Genomic DNA, 17,686 nt, shown 5'->3' with positions numbered 1-17,686 from the left:
TGAGCAGATGACATCACAAAGACCAGATCTGAGCAGTAGCTACTATTTATGATTTAACAATATCTTGGTAAAATATTCACAGCTGTAGTATCAACCTTTATTTTTGCAGATTGAAAAGAAATTTTAGTTTGCACAGTTTGTCTCCAACTGGTTTGAGCTTTCCTTTCATTATCTGAGTACTCATGTAGATTTGAAACATGAGCTTTTATCTTTGAACGGATGTAGCAGCGGAGTATTTTAAACAAAACATGCACAGTTTGGATATTCATATCTTAGAAGTACTCTTGTAGTCAGTGATTCTGTGTGCAGATAGACTGGAAGATCAGATGAAAATGTAAAAGTTGTGCGAGCTTAATATGAACTGCCATAAACTGTTCACTTAACTTATTATGCTTCAAGGCAGATAAAACATTTTGTTAGTAAATGTAATAGAAACTTTTCAACATTCAGTCTGTATTTTAGTTTTTAGATTCCTTTATACACTTTTACCTACCAATTGTCATTATATAACTAACCCACAGCAAAGTAAAGGTTGCAGAAAAAAGCTCCACTGATTTATTCTGAGAGCCATGTTAATTTAGTGTGTAAAAATATTTTTATAATATATGCATTGTGTGTGTGTGATAGAACCTAAACAGAAAGCCCTGTACGTCTTAAGACCAAAAGCATTTTATTCCCTAGGCTGCAAAAGAGTGGTAGAAGCACCTTGGTCAAAGCAAGTGCCAGAGCACAGAGGGTGTTACCAGTGTCAGAAGTTCCTGCAGTAATAAAAGTTTTGTTTGCCAAAAATCTAAATTATTCTTACTGAACTGCAGGATCACTGGGAGCTAGCAGGTAAGCAAGTCAATCATTCCTGGTAAATGTTTCAAGGGGTCTAAGATGGATTTGTCTTGCTAAGGAGTGAAAGTGCCATTTCCTGGCTTAGGTTGCCAGTGCTGGAGCTGAAAGGTGAAATGGAGGATATGCAGTTAAAACTCGTGCTGATGAGGAGGAGCAGTTTGTCACACAGAGGGATGAGCTCAATGTTTAGTTTCTCCAGGGCTGCCTCTTCAAGGGACAGACCCCACTTGTACTTTCCTCACAGTGGAGGGACTTGGTTTCAGGTTTTATTCCCAAGGTAAACTTTCCATAGTGAGCCCCAAGCCAAGCTCAGATGGAGGGTTTGGTGAGCCCTCCCTCCCACTGTCTGCAGAGTTCCTTTATATCCCTTTATATCTTTTAGTCTTGCCTTCTTAACACCGTGGTGCCCAGGAGAAAATGTTTTGGTGCCCTTTTAGCTAAATGAAAAGAGATCCATGTGTAAGAAAGGTCACATGTTAGAAATTGCAGCTCTGAGACTCTTGTTCTAAGTAACTTCAGGGAGGAACTCCTCCTCGTTCTTTCTCTGTGATCTCACCAGGATCTAGTCTGTGATAACCCATTTGATGCATTTCAAGAGTGTTATCACAGTGCATTCAGTTATAGGAACCATCTCTGGCTCACCCTTGACATTTGAAAAATCCTTACTATGGTATCTGAATAATTTATTTTAGATTTACGTGCCTCTAAAAGTCAGTTCTGTTCATTGCTTTTAATGCCCATTAATAGCCCCTCTTTTTTTCTTCAAGCTAATGTTTTATTTTGTTCTGTCTACTACCTACTTATGCCAGTGATGATTTTTATTATTTGTCTTGTGAATTATTTTGTTATGAAACTAGGTGCATCTAATGCACTATTGGACACGTATCCTTCCTACCAAAGTCTAATATCCATTGACTCTTGCAAAAATAGAAATGCTTGACAGTTTTGTGTTTAAAATATCAAATAGCTATTTAGTATTTTAATAGTTTTATAACACAAGCTGTTTCTTAATTAGCTCATATCCTGCAGCACTTCAGAAAGGATTTATCCAGTAAACTGAATGATCTGAGGTAACACTAGAAATGTGTTAGTAGAAAAAAAAAGAGCAAAACATTAATTTAAAATGTGTTTGAAAAAGCTGCAATGCTTTATTTCTTGTTCAGTACAGTTTTCATTGATGTTGACAGTGGGAAGACCAAGTGATCAAAGTAACTTTAAGATAGTGAAGGACCAAACTGAAAACTTTAAATGAGGTCTTGCTTTTGACAGAACTAATTTTTGTCACTTGAGGTGCATTTGAGAATCAGATGTATGTTACTTCATTTTAATTTGGGGGTGTGTTAGGCTGGAAAATGTTGGTTCAGAATGGTGATTGTAAACAATTTACAAATGTGTTTAATGTAGATCATCCCTAGTTATGGTAACAGTGAGATTTCTGTGACAGTCAGGAAAATGGAGGGGATAGTTCTTCTGCAGTTCTGATATCTCCGTACCTTTGAGATGGGCTGTATGAAGTGCTTGTTTGTAATGGGAAAGGAGACTTGGAGCATTCACTGTGTTCCAGACTTCAAATGCCTCTGATAGAGTAGAAAATAGGGAATGCTTCAGTCTGGTTTTAGAAGAGTGCTGCACACGTTGGGTGGAAAAAATATTTTGTGGAGAATTTTGTTGTACTCCAATATCAGATTGGGTCAGCAAGTCATGGAGGAGCATGCAGTGGCCTCCATATGCTTCTCTCACTTTTTAATTAGCTCCTTTTGGTAAAACTGCATTGTTTGATTGGGCTGCTACATTTAAGGCCCTTTAATAATGCCACAGTAGCAGTAAAAAGAAGAGTTAGCAGACCTTGTGAATGGTGGGGGAGATTCATTCTCATCAAAATGAAGTAAGGCTCTTGGGGCAGGAGGATACCTATTGTGATACCTATTGCAAAATGCAAATTTGATGTGTTTGCTCTTTATAAAGACTGTCTGGTTTTGTGTAGCCTGCGTTGCTGTCAGTGAATGGCAAAGTTACAGACTGCTGATAACAATCGCTTAGTCATCCTTCTTCTGCTGGATGGACTTCAGTTGAGTGTAGATGGATGATATGACAAATTTATTGCTTATTACAGAGTTCTCAGTTTTTATTACTGAATGATTGGGGGGATAGATAATTTTTAATCAAGTCATTAATTTCCCTTGAAATATTGTCTAAACTGTCATAAACTGAAGTTGAAATATCTTTTGCTTCCCCTACATTCATCTTCGTTAGCATAGAATTACTGCAATTCTTAACCAAGTTGGAAAACAAAGGCACAGAAAGCATTAAAATATAAGATAAAAATGATGAAATGTAAGTTCAAACATATATTTTTTTAAAAATTACTACAGAGCACAACTTTACAGAAAGCTCACAGTACTTTCTCAAAAACCTGACTGGTTTCCAGTGCGAGATCATCTGGATAAAAAGGTGCAAAGCACCATTAGGACAATTGATAATTTGTGTAACTTGCTCTTGTTTCTCTCATTCTTCTCTTTTTATAATGCTCTTACTGTTCCAGTGAGGCTTTTATGTTAGAAATTGAATTTCAAAATATTTTAACTTGGAAAGCTGTAGTGGAGGATTTATTAGTGGGACAACTAAAGTCTGTTGTGTGTGCTGCCTTCTGCTCTTTACCAATGCACTTTAATATCAACATTTTTTTTCTGGTTGGCAGGCTGGTACAGTGAAAAATTAAGAAAATTTACATCTCAACCTTTGATGTTACAAAAATTAATTGTCATGATTATAATTGTTTGTGTTATGCTGGCATCTAAAAATATTTACTGTGATCACAATTCTGTGATGTGTTTTAATGAACATGAAAACAAAAACGTTCATACACCAAATGTTTTACACCAAAAAATAGAAGACGGAAAAAAAGGCAGTGGAAACTATTCATATCCTGATTGTATGAAAAAAATATGGTGTGTTGGAGTCCTTCAGGAACTATAAGCAGCAGGAAGAACTTGTGTGTTAGTTCAGTGCTTTAACGTTGTGTTATTGTTGGATGGTGAGATTTGACAAGCAGCCATTTAATTTGCTGGTTTGTAACCAGGTTTTTGTGTTCCTGTTACTATTTGTGGTCATTTCTGTAACCTGTCTAATTGCAAGGTTGGAGTTGCAGCGTGCTCAGCACTTGGGTCCTGCTGCCAAACCATGTGTTGGTCTGGTCAGCTTCAGCAGGTCACTCGAGCTTTGATCTGACTTCATGTGTAAAATCTCAGCAATGTTTGCCTACCTTTGTGAACTAATTGAGGATCTTACTGGTAAAAAGCACCCATTAGGAGAGAAGTGGGCCATGTTATGGTTACTTTTCAGAAATAATTGACCAGTCTTAATTATAGGGTAGGAGAAGGATTTTTGGAAGGAGTAAAAACAGAAGTCAGCTTTAGTTTTTAATGTCAACAAGAGGCTGGCTAACTTGCTGTTTTACAGCTTTGTGTAGCTGCACTGTCATGATTAAAGGCTCTGAAGTGTCCCCCTCCAGTCCGGCTGCACCATCTTGCATCAGGTGGCGAAATTGCATCTTCACAGACTGTTTGGGTCAGGGCTGTCTCTGCTGAAAATCAGTGTGAGGAATAAGTTGATATCAAACATCAAGTCAGAGCATCTCGGAATGCTTGAAAGGCTGCCATGTCCCTTAGTGCTCAATTTGAATTAAAACATGTAACTGCACTGAAGACAGAAACCTGTCAGAGGTACAGCCAAGGAAGTCTCTCAGTACTTGAAGCGTGTGTTTTTCTTTTTTCCCTCTATTGTCATTCTGTTACTGAGATAGAAAATATGGCAGCTGAAAATGTAAACACATTTCTTTGTCTCATCTTGCAGGCCGAAACAGCAGCAACAGAATAATTTTTCCTTGTTTTCTTCCACCAAGGGCTGGAATTTCAGAGGGGTAAGTTTCATATTGTTTTGTTCAGGGTATAACATTCCCTTCTGTTGCAGTGGAACTTGGTAGTTAAACCATGATCTGTTAGGACTAAAATCATGGCAAACAACTAGACTGGAACTTTTAGTTTTGTACCCTCCTTAAAAGGTTTTCTAACAATACCAGCTTTTTTGGTTTGTTTTTTTTTAATGTGTTTGTATTATTCTGAGGTGTGCAGGACATAATCACACTGTATGTTAACCTACTTTAAATAAAAAAAAATAGAATGTGTTTTCATATCTGAAAATGAATAATGGAAACTGGATGATACTGTTTAATTCTAATATAGATATTTGTGAAGTTATTGCAAGTTTACATATGTGAACTGTGCAGAAGTACAGTTAAGTCATAACAAAAATTATGTGGGTCTCTTACAAGGCAGAAGGGAACAGGTTTTATTTGCTTGGCTGAATAAGGAAATGTGGAAGCTTGTGTCTTCCCAATGAAACAGAAAAGATACATGAAAAAGCAATGCAAATGACATAAAAAAACTTTATATTTGCTCATGGTATCAGGAGCTTTAATTCTTGTCCTCTTCAGGTTTCAGAGGTAGCTTATTAGCAGGTTAATTTGTTCAGAGTCAGCCATGTGATCCCCTCTCTGTCCCATATGGCCTGTGAGCCCTTCCACACCATTTGGTGTAAAACTTCATGTGATGGTGGTTTTGTGGCAATGGTGTGTTCACCATGTGTGTAAGTACTGGAGCCTGGGATACAGTCCAGGGGAAGTCACTGCATGTTGTATCCAAGTCATACTAATATTTTGGTTAAAGGAAAGGCTTTTCTGCCTTGCAGACTGCTTAAATATAATGAACACTAAATTACTGTTAATGTGGACTGAGTTGTATTTGGGAGACCTTATAAATTTGTTTACTCTGAGCTTCTTCTAACAAAATAGTTAAGTAGACAGACATTACTTATCTGCTTTGCTGAAAGAGTTAATGGCATTGATGGATTTACTGATGTGTGTTGTTCATAATATGGTCAACTTCATTAAAACAAAAAATATTTTTCACTGAATTTTGCATTCTAATTTGGTGTTTTAAGCAGAGCATCCACTATTGTTTAGTTGAGCTTTTTGTTGTCATTGTTTCTTGTGTGGCACCAGGGTGAAGTTGTCAGTGATACTGAGAAAGTAGTTCGTTCACAAGGGCATGGTCAAGAGTGTAGGCAAAATACCGACAATATCTAAGCTGTAGATGAATTATACATTTCAGAGGCAGTATAAAATTAAAATTCACTCGAGTGTTCCCTTCAGTTCTCTCCTAGCTATGCTGTAAAAGTAATTGTGGAAGAAGGTTGGTATGAAAATAGTGGGAAGAGTACTGTAGGTATGTGTTAAAGCTGAAGAAACAGTGATCCCAAGTTCAGAGCAGAAGCTCACTGAAGTGAAGACTTAGGGCTGGCTTCACAATGGCAGCATGAGGTCTGTGAGGCTGTGTGGTGCAGGTGGAGTGAGCTGTACCCAAAGAATGGAAACTGGGGAGTAAAATCCTTCAGAATCAAGAACCTGAAAGCAGATAGGAATAGTAGTATTAGAGAGCAAACAGGCAACAAGGTAGTGGATCTTCAAGCTGCTTCCTTCGTGTGTAGAAATGAAGATCTGTGGCAGGTAGCTACCACCTTATTTTTAAGGAAACTTGTAAGATAGTGACACAGATGTCAAGTTCTACAGCTGTAATATTTCATACAGTGTGTAGTAGGCAATTGCAGTTAATTGTTAGACATAAATGGCTGCATCAAGGGAAGAACCTGTTTGAGTTGTTCACTTGATCTGATTGGATGCTGAAGCCAAGATAGCTGAGCACTGGTAAAGAGAGAGCTAAGTGTCTGTTGATATTTGCATTGTGTGAGCATTAATTTTATTTTGATGGATGGAAAAAATGTGTTATGAAAAGCCCAGTGGGCAGACTTGAAGCCACATAGGTTTTCATAGAGATGGTGAAAGATAATAGGTTTGCTTTGAGTCTTTTCTCAAACAGGACTAAAATAACTAGGTTAATGTTGACAGTGGAGCAGAGCCACAGCTGAGTGTAACAAGCACAACTCTGGAGCTGATTTATTCATGGCTATGTTTTTTTTAACTTCTCTTTCTATTATTACAGACTGTAATACAGGATCATTTCAACAGTCACAAATAATAACAAAGAATAAAGTGATTAGCACAGAATTGCAACATTGTGCTCATCTCCCTGTCCTCGCTCTGCAGGCAGTTCGCTCAGTTGCAATGTCTCAGTATCATGCTGATACAAGGACACGTTAAAGAAACCTGGAAAATACACCAACGTAAACCTCAGAGTAAGATAAGGAAGGGCCGGATGTGACACATTTACCAAAGAAACTCCTCTGCACTTCTCTTTTCCTTACTTAAATTTATCAGAAGAGGCAGATTTCCATCTTGAGCAGCACTTCTGAGTTCCATGGTTAGAGGTCATGTTCAAGTCTCTCAATGGGGATTTTCATGTCGGAATGACATCATGTTTCTGTTGTTTCTAGGTAGTGCTAGCAGCGACTTCCAGAATTTTGGGCAGTGTTTAGATATCACTGGGGAGAAAGGAGTTAATAATTTTGTTTTAACTGAATAAACCAAATCTGGTTGAAATATGTTACTGAGCAGTGAAATCTTTTTGCTGCAAGCTCCTCGTGCATACACAGAAAGCATCAGGTTAATTTGGGGTTTGAAGAGATTTTTTTAGTCAGGTATCTAGCAAATAGACTATTATAAAGGGAAAGTACTTACAGTGACAACTGTCATTCCAGAGGAAGAAACAAAGACCCTGTGGGGATAAGAATATCCCATACTGGAGGAAAGACTAGAATGTAGGAGGTTAGGTGTTAGAGGTGGTACTTAAAATAGAAAAGGACTGAAGCAAAGGAATATAAAATATAGACTATAGAAAAGGAATAAAAGCAAAATCCTATCTTGGATATAGGATTGGAGAAGGAAAGAGGAGGAACCTGCAACTTGGAAAGAGGGATAGCCAGGGTGGAGAAAGCAAAGAGCTGTGAAAGAATTGTGAGAGAGAGTGGAAATGGATAGAGTACAGAAATGGAGGAAAGCTAGGGAGTAAAAAAGCAGAGAGATAGACGTATAAAGTGGAGGCAGAAATCTGTAGAGCACTGCAGGTTTATCAGTTCAGCCTTTGGAAGTGCTGACCCTGAGATGATAAGATGATGTCAGTGGGGAGCAAATTGTGCCTGGGACTTGGTAAGGAGAAGAAGCACAAAAATCTGAAGGGATAGGGCAGTTCAGAGGCAGGTCAATAATGAATATAAAGAAAACACCAGCACAGATCTATTATTAATTCTATTTTTGCTTTGTCTTCTGATTACCATTAACTCTCACTGTCCTTCCCATCTCCATGCCACCCTTCCCTTAAAACCTTGATGCAGATAAGTGGCTTTCCTCTTCATCACTGTTTGGTGCTTGTAAGTAAGAGAGAGCAGGTCAATGTGCTGCTCTGAGTGTCTGTGGAAATAATGTGTTATGTTGCTGTGTAGAGTGGGAAACAGCTTCAGTTCACAAAGCCTTCCATCAAATGAGGATGATGTGTACAGTCATCCACACACAATTAGATGTGAGGATTAAAGCTTCTGTGGTTTTTTGGTAGTTATGATACAGTCTTGAGTTATATGCTTGTATGCTATTTTGTACCTCACTAAGAGCAGTCAGTTTTATAAACAAGGAAGTTTTGAATTCAAGAAGAATAAGAATCTCTTGAGAGTTTGAGATTTCAGCTGCTTTATCTATCTCCCTTCCTGCTCCCTTAAAAGCATCCACTTTGTTTATGCCAGCAGGATAAACTTCTAGACTCAGATATGCAAATGGAAATCTTCAAATGATTGTTTTTCTTAAAAAAAAAAAGTGAATTTGGAGAAGTAGTGGTACAGTGTTGCTATGATGACATTGGAGTTGGCTATGAAGAAGCTGCCAGTCAATCAAAAGAAAAGCAGTTACCTGATCAGTGAAGAATACTGGGCTGTAGGCAGAACTGAAGAGGATGCTGGTTTTGTCTGCACTTGTCTCTGATGTGCCTCTCCACTGTTCCACTGAGAGAGCATAATTTCCTGCATGCTTTAAGCAAATATCTGAACCATTATGGTAGTTTCTTTATTTCCTCCCTGCCACTCACAACAGATTTGGCTGAAGATGTTCAGTGCTGAAAATAAATAGAGAAATCTAACATTTTGTACTTGAAATAGTTAGAGGCATGTGTTTAGTGCACAGTTGCCTAAAGATTGAAGATAATTTATTGCAATGAGGCTTCTTCCTATTTCCTCATTGTTTCCTTTCTAGTTTTTAGAAGCATCTAGCTGAGCTGCAGATGTGGTCACCTGTGAGGAAGGCTGATCTAATTTATGAGAAACTTGTCATAAAAAAGTGTTGAATATGCGGAAAGTCAATTTTAGACATGTAAGTGGTTTCTGTGCTAGTTTTACTGCACATTTACTGTGTTTGTGGGGGGACAGGTGTCTGCCATGCCAAATGAGAAGAATTCCACTCTTTTCAGACAGTATTTGGAAAACAGTATATTTTTGTGCAGACTGGCACACTTCAGTTATCCCATTCAGAGTGCATGAATCTCAACAGGATAAAAATTTTTAAGAGAGAAAATAAGTTTTATCCTGGCTTTAAATTGATGAATAATTGGATAAATGATATGATTATTTGCTACCATAGAAAGCACCTCTGTACCTCTCCTGGATTCTGCCTGGTTTTACTTAATTTGTGTCCACTGATAGTTGTTTGCCTAAGCAATGATGTTACCTATAACAGAAACTTATTAGAAGTGATATCACTCAGGCCTTTTTTCATACTTGTTGAAACAATGTTATGCACTACTGTCTCTAAATCAAATGTGCTTAAATACCATAATCTCTTGGTATGTCCAGTATGATTTTAAAACACAAGGTATCACATGCATTAAAAAACACGTGGTTTTTTGTTAGTTCTGTTTGTTTCTGTGCACAATTTAAGCAGCTTCCTCAGAAGGGGATGGTTACTTTGTCATTGACAACATGTTTTATAAGTGGCTATTTTGTGTACTCAGAGCATAGCTGGCAGGGGAATAATTGTACCTGTTGTGACCTAGCAGTCAGCAGTCAGTTCCTTCCCGTGCCATAGAGAGGCTCTGAGCAGGGGAGTCCAGCTGGGATCCCTGCTCCCCATGGCTACTCTCCTCCCTTTGCCTTTGCAGAGAGTCCCATGTCTTCTAACCTGCAGCAGGGTAAAGATACATGGATGATTAATCTCTGACCTGTCTCCTCCTCCTTTGTCTTTGAACAGAAGAATTCCATATTCCTTTTCTGCTTTCCAGCAGATGGTGAATTCCTGTGTGCCACTCACTCCTTTTAGATCTCTTCCTCTTGTCTTCTTACAGTGGGTTCAAGCTCTTCTGTTTCAGAGTTTGTCTCAGCCCTTCTCTTTTACTGCCTGGCTCTGCTCAGACTTGCCTTTAGTGTGCCTCTGTCGAGGAGCTGTTGTGCTGCTGTCCAGCACTGACCTTGTCTGGGCCAGGATAGTACCTGACACCAAAAATAGTAAGAAGCAATTCTGTAAGTCTGTTCTTGAAGTTCTTTCTTGGGGGCAGGGAAACTTGACTTCACACCATTGATTATAAATATCCTCCCATGATACACAGTTTCTGGTTCAGAAGACAGGAGCTTATAAATGGTACCAACTATTCACCCTGGACACATTTTTGTTGGTTAAAGAGTTGGGTTTGGTGTCTCCCTGCTTAACCTATGGGGCGGAGTTTTAAATGGTTTAGCTTGTTATTGGTTTTGGTTTTGAACAAACCACTGGAACTGTTGTTGATTCGTCACAAGACTAATTTCTCTTGGAACAGCAAGGTTTGTATTGGCACACAAGTAGAGATGTTATCAGAAATTCATTGTGTGGCATTTGCGTAACTGGACAGTTCCATCTGCAGTTTCAAAACATGTCAGAATTGTCATATTCTCAATGTATCCACTGAATTCAAGTACAAATTCGGAGTGACCAGTTATAAAATTTGAGGAATTAAAAATTGTATTATTCCAAAGCCATGTGCTGAGTCAGCATGGCTTAATCACCATAACTTGTACCCACAGTGTGTGATGCAAGATTAGCCATGTCACACTAGAATGTTTTATTTGGAATTCCAGCCAAACATGGTTTGTTGATATGTGGGATTCTTAGGCCTGTAAAAAATGGCCTTATTTCTTTGTAGGGTCAATGGATACTGTAAGTTACAAGGTCCTCTGCATAGAGTAGTGTGGCAACAGGAATGGGCTGGAGCGACAGCTGTGAGTTGTTTATAATTAGTTACAAAGGAGAATGATGCTGACTGGCCTTTAGGCTTCAAAATTCCAATAGTTGGGGACTCAGACAAACCTGTGCATGTTTTATGAAACCTAGGGAGTACTGCACTGCTTAGGAGTTAGTACTGACTTCATTAACTCAATTCAGTAGCTGTTTTATTAAACTTTCACAGCTTTTACATCTGTGAAAGAAGACTCCCAAGAAGTCATCTATGGAGTTAAGTACATAGCCATTAAACTGTCCACCTAGTTTACAGAGATGTGTCCAAGTTGATTACATGGCAGTTATATTTACATTCTATGTTTCCTGGGGCAAGAGTACTGAGGCCCTTATAGAGCACTTGGCTGAGGCACTCCTGAAAAGACCTCCACAGACTTGGACATCTGCAAGACTTTTCACCCATGACTTTTGTTGTAAAAGGTAGATATTCTGCTTACTAAAGCTCAGTGATTCAATTAATACCTTTAATTTTTTGATAATGAAAATACTGTGATATCTCTCATTTGTAGAGGTTTTGTATAATTTCGTTTTATCTTTTCAAATAATGGATTTTTTTTTAATACTTCATATAGTCATTCTGCTACTGTGTAGGGTTTTGTTTTATGGATCTTTGTCAGTGCTTTGTAACAAGTTTATTTTTGCTCCGGGTGTGGTTTGTTATTTATAGCAGAAATATTCTGTATACGCTATAAACCCTCCATGCCAGCTATTTTGCACATACAAACAATACTGAGCAAGAAGCAGCATGTGATTAAGCAGATAGGTCCAATTTTGATTCTCTTATGCTAAGTTGGATGTTCTGTTATAGAGCAGATTTCCTGTCTTTAATCATAGACTGGGTGTTACCTTGTACTCCTGCTGTCATTTACTGTTCTTTTCTTTGTTCAGCAGCAGATGAACTTGACCCCTGTTCAGTTTAACTCAAACCAAACTCTGCCCATTTCTTTGTCTTTGTTTCCCCCCACTCCACCAGTGGCTGCTCTTTGAGAACACATGATGTGAAATTACTCTTTCCTATGACTTTGTTTCAGAAACCTCTAATGGTTAACTGAGTGATGCTCTTGTCCAGTCTGAGAAACCAACATTTTAGAAGCAGTTTTGAACTATACGTTGGTATTTTATTGATGCTGCACTGTTTCATATTAGCAATTTTATTTTCAGTTGTCTTGTGCAAATGAAGGGCTGCACCCATGGGCTTGAACTGCTGTTGTGTTTGCTTTTGCTAGTGATCTTGCAGGAGAGCGATCACAACCTCTTACAAAGATACATTGTTAATGTGACTTTCCATTTTCACCAAATTGTTTTGGTGGTGTGTAGTCTAATCTCCTGGTGCTTATACTGCAAAACTCACTGGTCATTCTAAGTTGATTGTAAGAGTTTTCAATTAGGTAATGCTTAGGTATTATTATTTGAAACTGCGGATTAAATTTAAAAAAACAAGTAAATAGATGGACTACATGTTTGGAAAAAGTTTCAAAAGTATATCCAAAGAGAGTTGGGAAATCGTCCATACTGGAGGTTTTATTCTAACATCTTCCTCTCCATTTGCAGTCCCACAGGTTCTAATTTAGTTTGTCAAGTTGTACTTGTGACTGAAAGCTAAACAAAATGCTTTTAAGGACCAGGAGAGAAGGAAAACCTCCTGAAAAGTTCTGAACTTCTGAAACAGCTTATAAACAGTCCTGAAGCTGATGGGAAAAGAAAAGAAAGTTTGAGTTCCTCTCAATTTTGAGGAAGCACTTTGAGGGGTTTTTTGGTTTCTCCATGAGGACTCCCCTTCATTCCAAACACAGAGGGGCTTTCACAACCAGAATTGGTCAAACATCTCAGTTGTAGAATGAATCCTAATTATTTCTATACATAAGAGCAAGATTCTTCTTGAAAGCTGTGTTTAGCATTTACACAGCAGTTAAAAGTGATGGCCATCTTTTAAAATCTGACACAAATGCTTAGTAAGAACAATATGATGGTACCTTCTATTTATTGCAGCCTGAAAACAAATTTTGTTGTTACAGTAGCAACCAGAAAATAAGGTCTCTGTTTTGTTGGATATCACACAAAGATAGTAATAAACTATTATTTCTCCAAAGAATTTACAATCTAAGCATGTGTAAGAACATACTGTAACATTTCTTTAATAATACTAAATTAAATTTTTGAAGTAAATTCAGATCTGTTGAAGCTCCTAAATTTCATTCATGATGACAAATCTTAGTAATTCCTGGGTTCTGTTACGTATTTTGTAACGGGATATCCCATTCCTAATTGGAGATGAATATAATATGTATATATACAGTCCTGATATTTAGTATATATAATGTGATCCTAACATGATTTGAGGTAATGTTCTCAGGATATGTAAAATGCACATTTAAAAATATTTGTTACATTGTTTTTGATGCAAAAGTTGTACACAGGCTGTGTCTGTCTCTTTCTAGATTGTGGCTACTTGTAAAGCTTTTCAGAGAGAGTTAAATTTAGCATTCTTAAAGCACTCATAATGCACGATGAGAAAACAGTTTCAATCTGTCTCTGTGCCAGCAGGCTCCTCACTGAATTTGTGAAACTTAGTTCTTTTCCAAGCACTGTTTGCAGTAATTCACAACTTTAAATATTCGTAGAAGTAGCAGTCATAAGTTTCAACAAACTCTGTGTCCTCTCAGACCCTTCCAAGAGTCCAAAGCAGAGCTGTAGCCTTGTGCAAAGGTCATGGAAAGAGGGCACTTGTGCTGATCCTAAGGAGATTAGATTGCATGTCCTGACTGCAAGGATACTGGGAGGAGATGGGAGAGAGCTGCAGTGCTTCCTGAGGGTCCTCAGTTGGGCAGTGGCTGGTGCAGTTTATTGTGGCACTTGCTTCTGGACTACTACAAAAAGAAAAAAAAAATATTCTCAGAGAAAATAAAAATCATTCTTTTCTAAATGTCATTAACACATCATGGCAATCTTTTTCCCATTCTGGGAAGCATTATCTGAGCATTCCCCAGATCTTTATCTCTGAGAGAATACATGAGAAACTACAAACTCAGTGGTTTGTACTATGGGAGATGGGATGGGCAAATTCGGATGTCTTGCAGGGAATTTGCTACCAGTGAGTGTCTCTCCTAGCCCTTGGAAAGAGCCAGGTCAAACCTCACAGCACTTGAGATGTGTGTGTTCCCCTTTGTGCAGTAGAAATCCTGGTTGCAGCAGTAGGATAGTGCCCTGGAATAAGGATTTTACATATTTCTTTTCCTATTTGTAATATCTGTAATTTTAAGAACTCTGGAGAAGAAAGCAACAGTGGACCTGCTTAGGGTAGCTTTGCTTGCATTTTGCTGTGTTTTTGACACAGCAGCTGGAAACTGTCTGTGTGATGTGTGAATAAAGACTTGTCATGTACTGCTGGTTACAGACATTTGACAGGTTTCAGCCTTATGCCACCACAGTGCTGTGGGCATTTTACAAGTGAGAATACTAAGGCAGAAAACTTTGTAAAACAGTGTTGTCAGATTTGTTTTAATTAAAAAAAAAAAAAAGAAAAAAGAATAGCTGGTGTTCATCCTTTGTTCTTGGAAACTATAGTTACAGCAATATTTAATTCCCTTTATGCAGCTTTGTGGATTTTTTGGCTGTTTATTTGATCCTGTGCTCATGGTGCTGCCTTGTTTCATTTCATGTTTTGTTGGACTAGGCAGAACTGCTGTAACTGCACAGGGACCAAAGGAGCAGCTTTCATGTATTTAAATATTTAGGGTTTCAGTTCTGATTTCTGGAGCTCATTCTTTGGCTGAAGTTGCTGTCTGGAATCCAGACAAGGTATCTTGTATTTCCTTCCTTGGTACTTGTGTGGCTGTCTACAATATAAGTAAGTTCAAGATGCACTTTCTTTCAGGTGTACGCCCTTGATGCTGCTGTCAACAAAGTGCAGAGTACCTTGGAGGTGATTCTTGTGCAACTACAGGGAAAAAACACAGAATATTTTCTTCCCTCAGACCTTAGAAAGCAGGTTTTGCCATCCCATCAATTTGTGTTGATTGATACAGGCAGGGGGTCAGAAGGCTTTAAATGTTGTTTATTAGATTGATGAGAGAAACCCTGACATAAAGCTGAAATCTCTGGTATCTGCCTTTAGGCTTCTTAAATTCTGATGGATGTTTAGGCAGGTGGTTATAGGCAGCCTAAGGAGTAGTGCAGGTGCAAATAGAAGCACAGCCAGTTCAAGTCTTTGTGTTGTGAAATACAGAAATCCAAGTGTTACCAGGAAATCTGATGGAGAAATGCCTGCCTACCCATCTTCATCTTTGGTGCAATTAAAGAGCTATGGATAGCATAACACTTGAAAAAATTGCACTCCTTTATTTGATTCTAGGTCAGGTGTTACCAAATTCTGATAGCAGAGGATTAGGGTTTCCTGTATGGGATAAAAGATTATTTAAGAAATAACTTTAATCTAAATTAATAGAGACTAAATAATACTTGAAGAATATTGTAGGCTTATATACAGAATTTATATGTATTTCCTTGGAGAAGTATACTGTATTCTGCTGGCAGGGTCTGAAAAGAAGGTGGCTAGGTTGGGTTTTTCCTTACTTTTGGGTGGAGGAGACAGCCCAATAGCATTCACCAAGAGTGATGTACTTCAGTAATTTTTAAGTCTTGGCCTAAAATGTCTGCTTTCTGAAAGATCATTCAGTTAGTGTTTTCTGTCTGCAGAGATGCCATGGCTCCTCTTCTCAAAGGAACTGGTTGCTCACTGGTATCAGTTTCACCTTTTATCTTCTTCCTCCAAGCTCAGCAGATATTTTTTATTTTGAAGAACGATTGCACCAGCTCACTAAGGACTTGTTTTCTTTAAAGATGAAGTTTGAATTGCTGTTATCTTGCTACCCAAATTATTTTTTTTTTACATTCTTGCCCACTGGAAGAATGCAGAATTCTGCTAGTAGCAAAACCAGCTCTGTTTTTGTAGATCTGAGCAAGTCACAGAAGACTAACCAGGATATAGGGGCAGATCAAGAGCGAGGTGTAATTCTTTCTAATTATATTGAATTTCCAGGGATAAAATCAAAGTCTGCACTTATCCTTACACACAAAATTGGGGTGCTTTGTCATTCTTATCTTTGCTCCTTTATTCTAGGCTGATTCTAAAACAATCTGTTCTTAATTTTTACCATTGCGCCTCTGTTAATTTAAGAACTTCTCCTAAACACATCCCATAACTTCTCAAATGCTAAAAAAATTTTGTAAAATAAATAATTACAAGTTCTGCCCAGTATCTACCAGCTGTTTTGTGTGCTGAGACATCTGCATTTGGACATAGTTGTCTTCCCTTGAGTTTAAAGCCTGTTGCTGCTGTGTAAGAATTGCACAGGTGGAGGTGGATTGTTTCAGTTGCTGAGGCTCAGAGTTCCCAAACATGTACCTGTTATTTTAGAAACCTGTTAGTGATATCTTTACCTTCACCATACCACTGCTGTTCACTTATTGGCTCTTTGTAAAACACTTTTGTCTGTTTAAAATATTATTATGACCAGCATGTGAGAGAAACACCACGACAGAGATAGACACAGCAATGCAGATCAGCTTCTGAGACTTGCAGTGCACTGCATGACAGGAAGCGAGAGCAAACTGAGGCTGCATGGGGAGGAGTTCCTGCCGAAAACTGAGGGACAGACAGAGGGACTCCTTTGTAGCAAAGGCTTTCCACTGTCACACTGGAAATTGAGAAAGCTGCTAAAATCTAAGTACAATACAAAATAACTCATGGTGTGGTGCTGCTTATTTGTGCATCATCAGGTAAGCGTGAATCGGGGTCGTGGGACTTTTCATTGTTTGTGTGTAAGTTGGAATTGCACAGATACTCCTTCCAAGCATGCCAGGATTTAAGACTGGGTATTGATTAAACCAAAATGTTGCTTGGCAGGAATGTTTCCTTGTGTAAGGAAAGAAATTTGCGAAAGGTTGAGGTAACATATTTTGCTATTCCCAATGGGGTGGAGGACGGTTTATTTTTCTCTCTGTATTCATTGTTTGTTGCTGCAGGGATATTTAGATATTTAGATATTAGATATTTTCTTCTGCTTATCTGTCATGTAAACATGTAAACATCTCTGCCTCAGTCTCCTAGCCTGAAAATGTGCATTTTAGCTGATGCTAGGGCTTCAAGAGGAATCTTTATAGCAAGATGCATTATTGTCTCCATTGTCAAAGTGAAAGTGGTGATACATCCTACTTACACTGTACTTACACTGCAGGCTGATTCTGCTCTGTAGCCTGTGGATGTGGTAGCACCTGGAAAACTGGATGCTGTTGTGAACACTGCAGTTTGAAGAGATGTGGACAGTAAAGTAGCAAGGTTGATAATAACTGTAGAAAATACAGCCTTTGAGGGAGGTTTAAAATATTCAGTGCATCTTGTGTATAGAAAAACAAGATGATATAAGATGTGAGTATAGGCTCATCTGAGTGTGTGTAAACAATTGCAAAGTGGGCACTAGTTCTCTGTTTTTGCCAAGTGCAGCATGGGAAGAAATGGGCTTTTTTCATGGCAAGGGAGATTCAGGTTAGATATTTTGTGGATAAATGCTTCCTGATTGTCATGTTCATCAA

General features: G+C 38.3%; 1 protein-coding gene across 1 annotated transcript in view; it reads left to right on the top strand.

Annotated features, from left to right (window-relative positions):
• The window catches only part of ARHGEF3 (Rho guanine nucleotide exchange factor 3), a 106,836-nt gene that overhangs the window by 29,364 nt on the left and 59,786 nt on the right, over window positions 1–17,686 (top strand). The window contains 1 exon segment of the mRNA XM_036391241.2: window positions 4,693–4,759. Within this exon segment, the coding sequence (XP_036247134.1) occupies window positions 4,693–4,759 (67 nt within the window).

This window comes from Molothrus ater, chromosome 11 (genome assembly GCF_012460135.2).
Source record: "Molothrus ater isolate BHLD 08-10-18 breed brown headed cowbird chromosome 11, BPBGC_Mater_1.1, whole genome shotgun sequence".
Taxonomy (NCBI): Eukaryota; Metazoa; Chordata; class Aves; order Passeriformes; family Icteridae; genus Molothrus; species Molothrus ater.
This window is presented reverse-complemented; position numbering and strand designations above follow the sequence as displayed.